The sequence below is a fragment of the Ornithodoros turicata genome, chromosome 4 (assembly GCF_037126465.1).
Source record: "Ornithodoros turicata isolate Travis chromosome 4, ASM3712646v1, whole genome shotgun sequence".
Lineage (NCBI taxonomy): Eukaryota > Metazoa > Arthropoda > Arachnida > Ixodida > Argasidae > Ornithodoros > Ornithodoros turicata.
The window spans coordinates 56,631,334-56,645,136 of record NC_088204.1 but is presented as its reverse complement, the minus strand read 5'-3'; the positions used below and the strand labels follow the sequence as shown (position 1 = coordinate 56,645,136).

The following is a 13,803-nucleotide window of genomic DNA, read 5'->3' as shown; positions in this document are numbered from 1 at the left end:
GAATGTACCAACTGCTCAGCGATGAATCTTCCGCCTTGGACGAGTCAATCCTCAGGGAGCTCTTCCTTCAACGGCTTCCTCAAACAGTCCGAATGCGCGAGCTCTCCGAGTTGGCCGGTCGCATCATGGAAGCTACACCACCTTTTGTGAACACCCTCCCGATCGCCACCGCCATGCAGAGTTCCGATTGCCCACCCACCCGATTGCCTCCACCCGCTATTTCAAGCCCTGCCACATCCTCATCTGGCTGTTCTTCGTGTTCCACACTGCGTGACGAAGTTCAGCGCCTTAGTGCGCTCGTTCAGAACATGGCTGTTTCTGCAGTGCAACAACAAGCGAGCCCTTCCAACCCTCCATCTACTACCCAGCTTCAAGAAGAGATTGGCTTCCTTAAAACCCAGATAGTAGCAGTCAGTCATTCTAGACCCTGAAGTTTTCGCCGCAACCGCCCGCCATCGCCACGTTACCGTTTCCGATCCCCACGCCGGCACCAGCTTTGCTGGTACCATGCCACTTTTGGGAAGACCGCAACGAAATGCGAAGAGCCCTGTGTCTTCCAGGGAAACCCAGGCACCGGCAACTAAACGCGACCGGCGTTGCTGGCCATTCTCAAGGTCACCTGTTTTACATTGTTGATCGTCATTCTAAAGTGCGTTTTCTCATCGACACCGGCGCTGCGGTCAGCATCGTACCTGCCTCACAGACCGACCGCCGCCATCGTCATTATCATGGTCCAGCACTTCAAGCCGCAAATAAATCCACAATCGCCACTTATGGCGGACGCTCATTAACCTTGGACCTGGGGACTCCGTCGCACATTTCAATGGGGTTTTTTTAATCGCTGACGTGGCCCATCCAATCATTGGAGCCGACTTCCTGCGGCACTTCCATCTCCTTGTTGACATGCACCAGCTCCCGTGGCTCAGTGGTTAGCGTGCTGGCCATGTCACGTCGAGACTGGGAGGTACCTGGGTTCGAATCCTGGTGCCGGCTGTGTTGTCTGGGGTTTTTCCTGGGTTTTCCTCAGACGCTTTCAGACATATGTCGGCACAGTTCCCTTAGAAGTCGGCCCAGGACGCACATTCCCCCAGGGCGTGAGTCGTGACGTTGCCCACATACGTGAGGCCGACAACGGCAAGCCCTATCACCACCACCATCGTTGACATGCGGCACAAGCGACTCACGGACGGCACCACCACTCTCAGCGTATCCGGTATAGCGTCCAGGCTACCCTGCTTCCAGCTAAACGTATTGGTGCCTGAATCCCAGCCTTCATTTTCCGCTATCCTCGCTGAGTTTCCTGAGCTCACGTCACCACCTAACGATCTTCGTCCCGTGAAGCACAACATCTACCACCATATTGAAACCACGGAGCCTCCCGTTTTCGCAAGACCACGACGCCTAGCTCCTGAAATGCAGAAAATCGCACGTGCTATTTGAGCACATGTTGGAGCTTGGGATCGTTCGCCCGTCTTCCAGCTCTTGGGCGTCTCCCCTCCACATGGTGCCAAAGAAGACAGGCGACTGGAGGCCCTGTGAAGATTACCGTGCACTAAACCTGTCACTATGCCTGACCGTTGTCCCATCCCTCATATTCACGACTTTACCTTTTGTGACACTACATTCTCAAAAATTGACCTGGTGAAGGCCTAACACCAAATTCCCATGCACCCGGATAGCATCGCGAAGACCGCCATAACAACACCTTTCGGGCTCTTTGAGTATGCCCTTTGGTCTTCGCAATGCAGCGCAGTCCTTCCAACGTTTTTGTCGATGAAGTCACGCGAGGCCTTCATTTTTGCTACATGTACATCGACGACATCCTCGTAGCCAGCTCCTCAGCTGAAGAACATCGCGCCCATCTACGAGAACTCTTTTCACGTTTGTAAGAGTACGGCCTCATCATCAACCCCAGCAAGTGTTTATTCGGCGTTGGAGAGCTAGAATTCTTCGGCCACCTTATCAACAGCCACGGAATACAGCCTCTTCCACAATGAGTTCAGGTCATCCGTGATTTCCCACTTCCACAGTCATCCAAGAAGTTGCGGTAATTCATTGGGATGATCAACTTCTATCGTCGCTTCATTCCTCATGGCGCTCAGATTATGCAGCCACTCCACGTGCTGTTGTCCCCCAAGAAATGTCCCCCATGCTGTTGTCCCCCAGCTCGGCAAGCATTTCATGGTCGGACGCTGCCCTCCAGGCATTTCATCAGCTCAAGTCCGCTCTCGCGGAAACAGCGCTGTTGACCCACCCGTTTCCTGATACTCCGACAAACCTCGTTGTCGATGCTTCCACAGGAGATCAATGGCGCCTGGACGCCACTTGCGTTTTTCTCCAAACCCCTTCGACCCTGACAAACCCCTCCAAACCCCTATCCTGACAGACCACAAGCCCCTGACATACTCCATGCACTCAAGTCACTCTTCGCTGAGCCCATGTGAAATCCGCCAACTAACTTTCGTGTCCGAATTTACAACTGACCTTCGGCACATTCGTGGCGCCGACAATGCCGCAGCCGACGCTCTGTCCCGCATTGCGGTATCTTCCGTCACCACACCACATGACACCATCGACTTCAAAGCCATGACTGAAGCCCAAACACATGACCAAGAGCTAGCCCGCTTACGCACCTCGTCTAGCCTGACCTTGCAAGATGTCATCCTTCCCGACACCAACATCTCCCTCACGTGCGACCTCTCTACCGGTGCACCACGTCCCTTCGTTCCAGAGCCTTTTCACTTCACTGTCTTCGGGACACTCCACTCCTTTCACACCCCGGCATCCGCGCTACCCAGCGCCTCGTCACTGCGCGCTACGTCTGGTCCCACATCAATTCAGACATCCGCAAGTGGACACGTTCCTGCCTGCAGTGCCAGAAGCCGAAGATCACCCGGCACATCGTCACACCACCCCAGAAATTCCCACCACCGAAGCATCGATCGTGTCGAGCATGTGCACATCGATACTGTTGGGTCGTTACCGTTTTTTTTTTTTGAAGGTTTCCGCTATTTACTCACTTGCATAGATCGTTACACCCGTTGGCCAGAAGCCCAACCTATTCCAGACATCACGGCAGATTCCGTCGCCCGCGCTTTCATGGCAACATGGGTCGCCCGTTTAGGCGTCCCAGCCGTCATCACCACTCACAGGGGCCGGCAATTCGAATCCAAGCTTTTCCAAGACGACCTCCACTTCTTGGGCTGCCACCCCTGCAGCAACGGTCTCGTCGAACGCCTACACAGACAGATCAAGACCGCGCTTCGTTGCTGCCCTGACCCCTCGTCTTGGGTTGATAATATCCCTTCCATTCTCCTCGGCCTTCGCTCAGCCGTCAAGACGGACCTGGAATGCTCTCCTGCCGAATTAGTCTACGGCGCCTCGCTCCACGTCCCCGGCGAATTCTTGGGTACCCCGTCTCTCGGTTCTGCACCTCTCGCTGCTGCCTCCCTTGACGGGATCCGCGAAGCGATTCGTGCTCTTCAGCCGACACCAATAGGACTCCCCGCATCCATCAGCCCATTTGTCTTCAAGGACATTCACTCGTCTACTCACGTTTTCATTCGAAATGATGCTACCCGCGCCCCCCTTCAGCCACCTTAGCGAGGCCCGTTCAGGGTACTTCAGCGGACAGACCGTCACTTCACCGTGGACATCGACGGCCGCCACGACACCGCCTCGATTGAGCGCCTCAAACCGGCCTTCCTGGACGCATCGCAAATCCCCCTACCTGCCGTTTCCACCGCCGCTGCAGGACCTCCCGTTGTCTCACCTCCTGCCCGCACTGTCCGCTGGCGTACTCCGCTCCTCCACGGCTCATGACTTCTGCGGAGGGGAAGCAGTGTGGCGGCTCGCCAGCGCGACGATAACGACGGCCGTCTTCATCCCGCGCATGCTCGCGCTCACACCACGCATTCACCTTCCATCGGATTAAAAAGCACTTTGGCTCGCCACCTCTTTCTGCCTGGTCGCTTTCTCTAGGCGAGAAGAAGACCAAACAGGATTGCCTCACGTCTGGGAGCCCGTATCTAAGGCAAGACTAGAAGTAGAGGGCACTACCTTACAACTCCACAACAGGCTATAAACTTCGTATTGATAAAGCTTGGTGTTGATGGTTTATAGAGGGTCAATAATCATTTGTGTATAGGTTTTCTACGATACGGGCTCAGTAAGATATCAGTGGCCAAATCCCAACAGACTTTCTACAGGAAGCTCATACAGAGCTTCGAAACTAGTTATCGAATTCCTTCGTACGGCTATCGACGAATGTCAATAGACATTTTATACAGGGTGTCCAAGTGTGTATATTGATAATCCTGGTCTAAATTTTGTCATTACACGTAAGCTACTCAACTGACTGCAGCCATGGCAGTCATTACAGCGACAAGGAGTTGGCCTTTGGCCTCGGTGCCCACATCTACGCCACTCTTTCGTAACTATGTTAGAAATAATGTGCATATGAATAAATTTAAGTGAATACAGGGTGTCCCAGAAAACGTGAAATTATAATAAAAAAAACTTCACCACCTAGAATCATGCGGTCAGCGGCATTTGTTCTTACTAGGTTTTTGGAGGAATCCCAAATCCCATTGGAAAAAACAGCCGAAGATCATGCTTTCCGGAGTACCGGACGAAACGCGCGACGACTTTTTGAGCGCCATCGATGTCAGTCCGATGAAAGGAGGTTCCAAACCCGGCCCACAGAGTCAGAGTGATAGTAGAAAAAGTGACAGTTCCTGAAATTTGGAGAGGGAAAGCATGCTCCCAGCGAAAGCCGGACGCGATAAGCCATGCCTGTCATCTCTCATGCCTGTCATCTGTCATGTGTGTCATCTCTCTGTGCGATGCCGGTGTGGGCTGAGTTTCCAACCTCCTTTCGTCGGACTGACAAGGAATGCGCTGAAAAATTGGTCGCCTCGCTTTCCTCTGGGAGCTCCATAGAGCATGATGTTCGGTTATCTATTCCGATGGGATAGCTCCTGAATATCCTTATCAAATATCATTAATTTGAGTAAATTAGACACGCTCTTCGCATTGGTGGGGTAAAAAAGTAACCTTTACATGGCAAATTTCCGAGTTCAGTTCGCAAAAATTTACATAATTAAACATACGTTACACGACATTCACATCAGGAGGTGGGAAAAACCTAGTAAGAACAAATGCCGTTGGCCGCATGGTTCTAGGTGGTGGTTTGTTTACTATAATTCAATGACACGTTTCCTGGGACACCCTGTATAGTAGCAATACACTTTTTCATAAGGGAAACACTCGATTCAGATTTTCTCGATTTTTCGCACAAAACCGTTCGGTAGAAATCATTAGTTTCACCTCTGGTTAATTCCATTTTAAATAGACCAAGGTCCGCCCATGACATTTTTTGATTTAATTGAAAAATATATATGTTGGAAACGACCTCAAGCGAAGGCGACAGCAGGTGCCCGGAGCTTCCTACGATCAACCAGTCCACAGATGGAGAGGGGGTAAGGTGGTGCCGTGATTTTTCTCGCGACTTTGCAGCCTTACTGATGATATTTCATTCCCGTCACAGCCCTCACCGCGAGCACACGTAAAGTCTGGGCACTCTAGTATACCTATACGGAGTGAAAACGATGTCACTTTAAAAGGACGCTGAAGAAAATATGCCAAAGTCAGAAGATATGACAAAACTTGCACATTTTTTAGCGCTCATGGCTCCTCGGCGGCAGGTAAGATATCCGTAAATGAAGTATGCTTTTAATGTGCAATCTTTCCTCTGTCGTTCAATATATAGAAAACCATTCTAGTCCGTTTGGTTGCCGAAAGAGATGTCAGTAAAATTAGGCGAGAGCAGAAAATTGCCGATGTTTGGTATGACATACCTCAGCCGCTGCAATACTTATTCCAATAATTCTGCGGTTACTGAAAGGCCAACGTATCCCCTAAATCCAGCTGTAAAAATATGTTGCACTATTTTAGTAGGGTGTACGCAACGAATTTTTTTCTGTGCCCATGTCTCGCCGTTGCGGCCCTGCACTCCGACTCCACTTTCCAGTGGCACGCCGTCGTTTCGCATTTCACAAGGCCATCGGTCTCCCTAATGTTGCACTGATTTCCGCCGCTGGCACTTATTTGTGGACATATTTACGTCTGCATTCTTATTTACGTGCAAACCTTTCATATGCCGTTGCGAGACGAACAGATGACGTCTGTCTATTATGCCGCAGCGACTAAGAGTGGAGTACTGACTGACAATATGTAGCTGAGTATAGCAACAACTTTTGAAACAGTTTTGTTAATACTGCATAGGGTGTGCGCTAAAAAAAATGATGTACTGGGAAGTGCTACCAAGCGGCTCATTGCTGGAGGTGCCGTCTTTAGTGCAGCCGCAAGAAGTAGTCACAAAAAACTGTCATTAGCTTAACTCACATTACATCAACTTACGTTGAGCATTAACTTACATTACATAGGTAGCATATGCATCCCCTGAGCCCCGACATTATTTGGTCAATTAGACAGGATTTGGTCAATAAGAGGAAGGTTGCACCAAGCCAGACCAGGCGAACCCTTGGCGGTGGAATGCGCCCCTCATTACTTTTTATTAATATATGTCACAAATAGATGTCACGATAATTTCCATCGCAGAAAGGCATGGTACCTATGCAATGTAGGCTGACAGTTTTTGTTACTTCTTTTTGCGGCTGTAATGAAGACGGCACCTCCAGCAATCAGCCACTGGTAGCGCTTCCCAGTACAGAATTTAATTAAAAAATTAACACCTTGTGCGGTATCGACAAAAGTTGTTGCTATACTCGGCTACTCCTGTCAGTACTCCACTCTCAGTCTCTGCGGCATAATAGACAGATGCCATCTGTTGGTCTCGCAACGGCATATAAAATGGTTGCTCGTAATTAAGAATGCCGACGTGGACATGCCCACAAACAAGTGGCAGCAGCAGGAATCAATGCAACATCAGGAAGACCGAAGGCAAGTGCAATTCGAAACGCGCGATGGCGTGCCACTGGAAAGTGGGGTCGGAGTGCAAGGCCGCAACGGCGAGACATGGGCACAGAAAAAAATTCGCTACGTACACCCTACAAAAATAGTGCAACTTATTTTTACAGCTGGATTTACGGAATACGTTGGCCTTTCAGTAACCGCAAAATTATTGGAATAAGTATTGCAGCGGCTGGGGTATGCCATACCAAACATCGGCAATTTTCTGCTCTCCCCCGCCTAACTTTACTGACATCTCTTTCGGCAACCAAACGGATTAGAATGGTTTTCTATATATTGAACGATAGATTGCACATTAAAAGCGTACTTCATTTACGGATATCTGACCTGCCGTCGAGGAGCTATGAGCGCTAAAAGAATGTGCAATTTTTGTCATATCTTCTGACTTTGGCATATTTTCTTCAGCGTCCTTTTAAAGTAACACCATTTTCACGCCGTACAGGTATACTAGAGTGCCAAAACTTTGTGTGTTACCTATGATGGCTGTGACGCTGTGACGCTGCACAGTCGCGAGAAAAAAAATCACGTCGCGAAGACGGCGCCACCTTACCCCCTCTCCATCTGTGGACTGGTTGATCGTAGGAAGCTCCGGGTACCTGCTTTAGTCTTCACCTAAGGTCGTTTCCAACATATATTTCCAAGTCAGCGGCGGGCCTTGGTCGATTTAAATTGAATTACCCCGCTGTTTGTCACCGTACACGATGAGCTTCTAAATATAGAAAAAATAATGAGGCGGATGAGACCTCTCAGCTTGATCTGACGCGAAATCTGCCTGTATTGAATTTTTTCCTACTGAATCTGCTTTCAAACAATCTGATGCAATCTTCCACAATATAAGAAGAACCTACGCGCGCCTGTGTGTGCACATATGCTTATTAATGCAAGCACATGCTGAGTGCTTTGTTATGTCCATGTGAAAAGTTTGCCACCTGAACACCTTCTCCAGAACGGTGGAAAGGCAACTTTATTTCACGGCAAACGAAAAGAGCACAGGCAAATAAAAACTCAAACAAAATACATAGCGGTTTGCAAGGAGTCGAGAACTTTGACAGCCTCAACGTACTGACTGGTGGATACAGTCTCCACTGCCCCCTGATGAGTCGCTGCTTGAACTCGGCACGTCCGCCTTGCTAATCACGTGGTTCTTAGCCCCGTAGGCAGCCAAATGGGCATAGTAGACAGGTGCCGGAATACTGACAGAGCGTGCGCAACGCGCATACGTGTGACATAGGTAGTAGCTCAGCTTCTGCAAGTCATCCGCAGTAAAGTTTGAATCAACCCATACAATGTAGTAATGAGACGGCCTGCTGGTGCCCTGTATTCCAAAGTGGGAACAGAGGAAAAAGTCAAAGTCCAATGGGTGCGTAACAACAGAATCCACCGTCGTACCTGGCGGAACATTACGGCACTTGCCCACGCCGTCACGGTCGCTGGAAGGCATGAAACGTGTATGGTGCCTTTTCTGCACAACAATGAATGTAAGAGCAGGCTCATAAGTCTCGTTTGGGGACAACTCCTGGCATGCAAGGCGGATGGCAGACACTTCTCGGTTGCGAACCTCCATGAACTGTCCTTCGCTGAAACCGTCTCTGTAAAAGATTATGCGTTCAGGCTTGTGCTTAGTATCTCGATAGAATGCTTTCAACATATCTTTCATCATGTCCTTCAGGTCCTTTATTATCTCGACTCTGGATGTAGCAGCGGCGTCCTCCATCTGCACACGAATGGATGCATGGAGCTTGGAAGGGATAGAGTCTAGGCTGCCCACGCAGGCTGCGATGGATGGGCGAAGTTTGTCCCCAGGGGCAGGGTGAGTCACATCTGCTCCAATTATGATCACTGGCTTCTGGAAGATGGACGGTTTTTCCTGCGCCAGCAGGCTGTTGTTGGTACCTCCCATTTTAGCATTGATCTTCTGGCAGATATTAGTGACAAGAGCTGCATTGCACTTCTTGATCACATTGTTGTCCATGATGCATTGTGTCCGCAGACCCAGTTCAGTCTCGCACACTTGCTTGATCTCAGCGTAGTTGCTGTTCTTTGCAAGCACGACAAGTACAATCTCCAGCCCAGAATACTTATGCATGACGTCGGCGAAGATGTGACAACGTCGGCTGGCATCTCAAACTTAATGCCCAGTTCTTGGCCCACTCGTATCAGCATTTTCACGAAGTTGTCGATGTCATGTTTTTGTGGGAACCTGCTCAAATTCAGGACAATCCAGCGGCTGACAGAGGCTGCTTTGTAGAAGTGTTTGCCACGCAGTTCCCAAGTGCCTTCGCGTGGCTTGGTAACACTGCTGTTCTCAAAAACTAGTGTGGGTGGGTCCAGTACACGACCCTTCAGCTGCGTCGGGTCCGTGCTGATCTTGATGCCGAACTCTTTCAGGTAGGGCTCATTGCTGGTGACCAAATCCTTGACAGACTGTCTGATCTCATGGAACCTCTTGGATGGTGGCTGTGCAGTGCGCTTGATCATCTCAGATGTCTGGTTCTCGTCCAGTTTCTTTTTACAATGCTGGCCTTCCACAATCTCGCACACTTCGATGGGCTGCCACTCTGAATGCACGGAAGGTTCGGGTATGTCAGTCTTCCATACTTGCTCTGGAAGTACTCCGCAACACTATTACGAGAGCCGTCCTCCATGGTGAAATACAGCTTCTTGGCGGGTTCCTTGGTCACCTTCACCACTTTGTAGCGACGAGGGTAAGGGAGATGATTCACCTGAAACAGATAATCCCTCAGAGTAATCTACCCAGTACTGGCGTCTGTGGGGGGTAAGGGGGACAATTGGCCCTTCTGAAGGGGAGTCAGAAAGACACCTTTCGTGAAGAAAGTAGCCGCTTTAAGACGACAGAAGAGAGAAAGAAACCGAAATACAGGGGGAGGGAATTTCCCACTTGCGCCCTCGGAGACGAAAAGTAGACTCGGCCCCTGGATATAACGCTAGCTTCTCTCGCCCGAAAGGGTTAGTTGCAAGAGGTCTCGAGGGATTCAGAAGATTTGTTCTACACATAAATTCTAGAACCTGACTACCAAAGTGAAAAATGTTCGCAATTGTGGTTTATGAAGAAATTTCTACTTGCATATCGACTTGTAACCAGTGGCGTCACTAGGGGGTGCGGTGGTGCGGTCCGCACCGGGTGAAGCGACGGAAGGGCTGACGCGCCGCACCAATACTGCCGCTTCCTCCCATTCTCTACGGTACGATGACGCCAAAAACAACACGAGGAGCCTTCTACGAGGCACATTATTTTTTTTTTCTAAGTCTGGTGTGATATGTTTATTTGTCGTGCATCGCCTGGCACGGAAAGCGATCCGCTAATGGGGGCATGAGGGCGGTGGGGGGGGGGGGTGACGCAAATAGGCCCCGCACCGGGTGACGCGTACCCTAGCGACGCCACTGCTTGTAACAGGCCTATCCCTGTTCATAAACAAATGACGTCAGATGGTACAACAGTGCCGCCATCTTGGAACCGCTTGGAACATCTTGGAACCGCGCTTGGAACTCGCCGGAACTACTATAGCAAAAGATCAAGTCACAAGAAAGCCACATATAAATGCGGCTTCTCATATTGTAAGATTTTTGTAATTCTTTACAGGGTGTCCGAGCTAAATGCGAAAGTATTTTTTAGATATATGTATGTGTATCACTTTTTCCGAGATGACATCAATTGCAATATAGCATATGCTGAAGGGCACTCCTTGGGAGGGCATTAGCAATTAACTTTCAATAATTAACTTTTTAATCATAAAAGCTACGAAAATGTCCCAATGAGAACATCTGTTCCTTCCGGTCACCTGATATCGTAGCCGTTTTTAAAACAAAAATCCGTTCGGTAGGTTGTCCACAAAACATTCATGAATGAACAGTTTTTTTTTTTTTTTTTTGTTAATTGCGCATCTTCGGAGACGCATCTTTCTTCACCCCCAACGTGAGAGGGTGGAGGAGCACGGTGCCGCCTCATGCGTTGAAGATGAGCTTTAACTTGCGGGAACAAAACAAAAACAAATCTATCGGGTGACTGTGCGAACTGCCCTTATCTTGAGTTGCATTTTCTGTTTTCTTTTAATCTTTTTCCAGGACGTAAGAGGCGATAGTGTGCTCTTTCGACCCTCTCACATTGGGGGTGAAGGAGAGACGCGTCTCCTAAAATGCGCAATGAACAAAATAAAGAAAAAAAAACGGTGTTCCTTCACGAATGTTTTGCGGACGATCTACCGAACGGATTTTTGTTCTGAAAACGGCAACGATATTAGGTAACCGAAAGGAACAGATGTTCTCATTAGGACAACTTCGTAGCTTTTATAATTAAAAAGTTAATTAAGACATTGTCTTAGAAGTTTGCTAATGCCCTCCCAAGGAGTGCCCTTCAGCATATGCTATATTGCATTTGATTTGATCTCGGATAAAGTGACATATATTTTTTTTTAAATATGTTAGCATTTAGCTGGGACACCCTGTATAATAGTTGTACTTGTATATTGTCGTTCTGGTCTATTCAACCGGCAGCTACCGGATGGCGACCGCGCTGTTCCATCTTATGGACCCTGAAGGGCACGAGTTTCTCTCGGAGTGTACGTGGTGTCTTAATACAAAGCAAGCGCGTAACTCGTAATAACAAACCACATTCTGCACAGGATTACGACATTGACTTTCAGACTATGGAACTCTTGGGATGAAGCCCTCTTTTCTTTCCGCGGTGGTCTCGGAACGTGAATGAAAGAGTTGAAGACAAAAAAGCGACTAAAACGTGACCTCATTTGTGTGTACCACTATTACAAAGAAGCCACCCGTGACCTCCGTGAAGAAATATGGCCTTGTGCAACAGCGGTGTTCTCCGCATGCGCTGTTTCGGTTTCACTATGCCTACCAACGCCATTATTACGTCACAGTGACGTTTCTTCGGCAGAGGTATATTGCAAACATGTTGCACCTGGGTATGTGCACGCCATGGAGCTGGCGGAAAGGGCAACCGGTCAACACAAATGCACTGAAAAATAGCAACTAAATTGAAGAAACCTGCACTGATGATGCTGAATTCATCTTGAATTGAGCTGAATTCTGCTGAGAAGAGCTGAATTGAAGAAATTGAGCACAATTACATAATGCAGTGCATTACATACTGTGGTGCACAATATCATACACAAACTAAGGCGTACAAAAGCTCACTATATTTTGTGATACTCATCTAGTGGACGATTTCAGTGCATTCCAGCTTTACTACCTTGATGCGCAGCCCTTTGAGCTCCTTATTGAGGCGAACAGTTTGGAAGTCACGCAGTTCCCTGAAGTCTGTCGGGCTGAGCTCTCGGCGACCGTCGCGGAAGATACGGCACATGAAGGTGAGAATCGGGATGGGCTCGTAGAAGGCCGTAGCTGACATATCTATATTGAGCATTGGTTTCCATTGGGCAGGGCGGACGCTGGTGTAGTACTCGAACCACACCTCCCGGCCCCCACCGAGGGTGTTGTTGTCTTGGGGCGGTTTGAAGAAAGACCTGCCCACGGGTGTCAACTTTATGGACGGTCCGTGACGCAAGACGATGTCCACAGCTTGAAGCACCTCCTGCGGCACCGTGTTAACGCGGCTCTCGAAGACCGCGTGCAGAGCGTCCAGGTTGACAGTGGCCGCGTACTGAATTTTGACAATGAACTTCTGCACTCGTTGGTCTTCCTCAAAGTCGACTGAAAAGGTGCGCTCGCTGAACTGGAGCTCCCGTCTCGTATAAAGGTTCTTTCGGCCGTCGAAGGCTGGGATGCAGTTGCTGAGTTCAAGACGATACTTCTTCACCAGCAGCTCGATAATCATCCGGTTGATCTTAGTGCTCATACAGCGATACTTTCGCTTTTCGGGTACCTTTGCTTCCTTGCGCGTTTCGGAGAATATCTCGACGTCGTAGTGGAACACGTTCCCGCTGGGAATTTCTATACTGAAGTGGTTTGCAGTCAGCTGGATGGCCCTGCCCTGCTTTCCGTGTGCCGGGCGCCTGGGGAAGTGCGACGGCAAGCTACGCTCCAACTCTTGAATCTTGATCTCATCGGCAGATTTGATGGAGGAGTTGAGGGTGGACGTACGCGGACAGCCCCCATTCTGCTGCGGAGAAGTACCGCCACCAGAACGAGGCCCCTCAGTACCGTACGAGGGCCATTGTCTGCTGCTGACTTCGACGCTGCCCGCTTGCGACGCGATGCTGGATCGCTTGAGCGAACGAGGATCCTTGGGCTCCGTACGGCAGCGGCGCCACCTGAGCCTGAGGCACGCCCGGAGGACCTCCTGCATCACGTTTATCAGTTCCATCAAAGCTGTCGGTCCGAGGCTCGCCTAGGCCAGGATAAACGTCATCCCCCCTTCCGCTCCAGAAGAGCTGTTTCGAAACGGTTAGACCAGTGTTTCCGAAACTGTGGGTCGCGGAAGGTTGTTCTTTTTTTTTTTTTTGCAAGATGGAATTCCGTGTTAGCGACGCGAAGCAACTGTGGCTATGAGCGGCATACAGACGTGGACAGATGGAGAAAGAACAGCAGGAAGGAGTGGGGGACAGGGGGGGTTAGTATGCGTCCTGGGCCGACTTCAGAGGGAACTGTGCCGACAGACATTCAGGCGGAATGTTGTGACAGATTCAGAGGGGGTCGCGAAATAACTCGGGAACAGAAAATTAAAAGGAACAGCAAATGATGTCCTTAGACCATGCTCTTCCACTATTCTGCGCCAGAAAAAGGCTCGTGGTAGCAGACCCCGAGGTCTAACAAACAAACTCACTGTAGTGAATAGGAACAGCCATTCCTGACGGCATACCTTTCTTTTTTCTT

General features: G+C 49.5%; 1 protein-coding gene and 1 pseudogene across 1 annotated transcript; one reads left to right on the top strand and one right to left on the bottom strand.

Annotated features, from left to right (window-relative positions):
• The first annotated feature begins 2,307 nt into the window (after positions 1 to 2,307).
• On the top strand, positions 2,308 to 3,603 carry LOC135392464 (uncharacterized). The gene has a single exon (XM_064623173.1). It carries the CDS (start codon positions 2,308 to 2,310, stop codon positions 3,601 to 3,603), a length of 1,296 nt encoding a protein of 431 aa, XP_064479243.1.
• Positions 3,604 to 7,956: 4,353 nt separating this feature from the next.
• On the bottom strand, positions 7,957 to 13,276 carry LOC135392463 (protein argonaute-2-like; annotated as a pseudogene).
• Between the last annotated feature and the right edge of the window lie 527 nt (positions 13,277 to 13,803).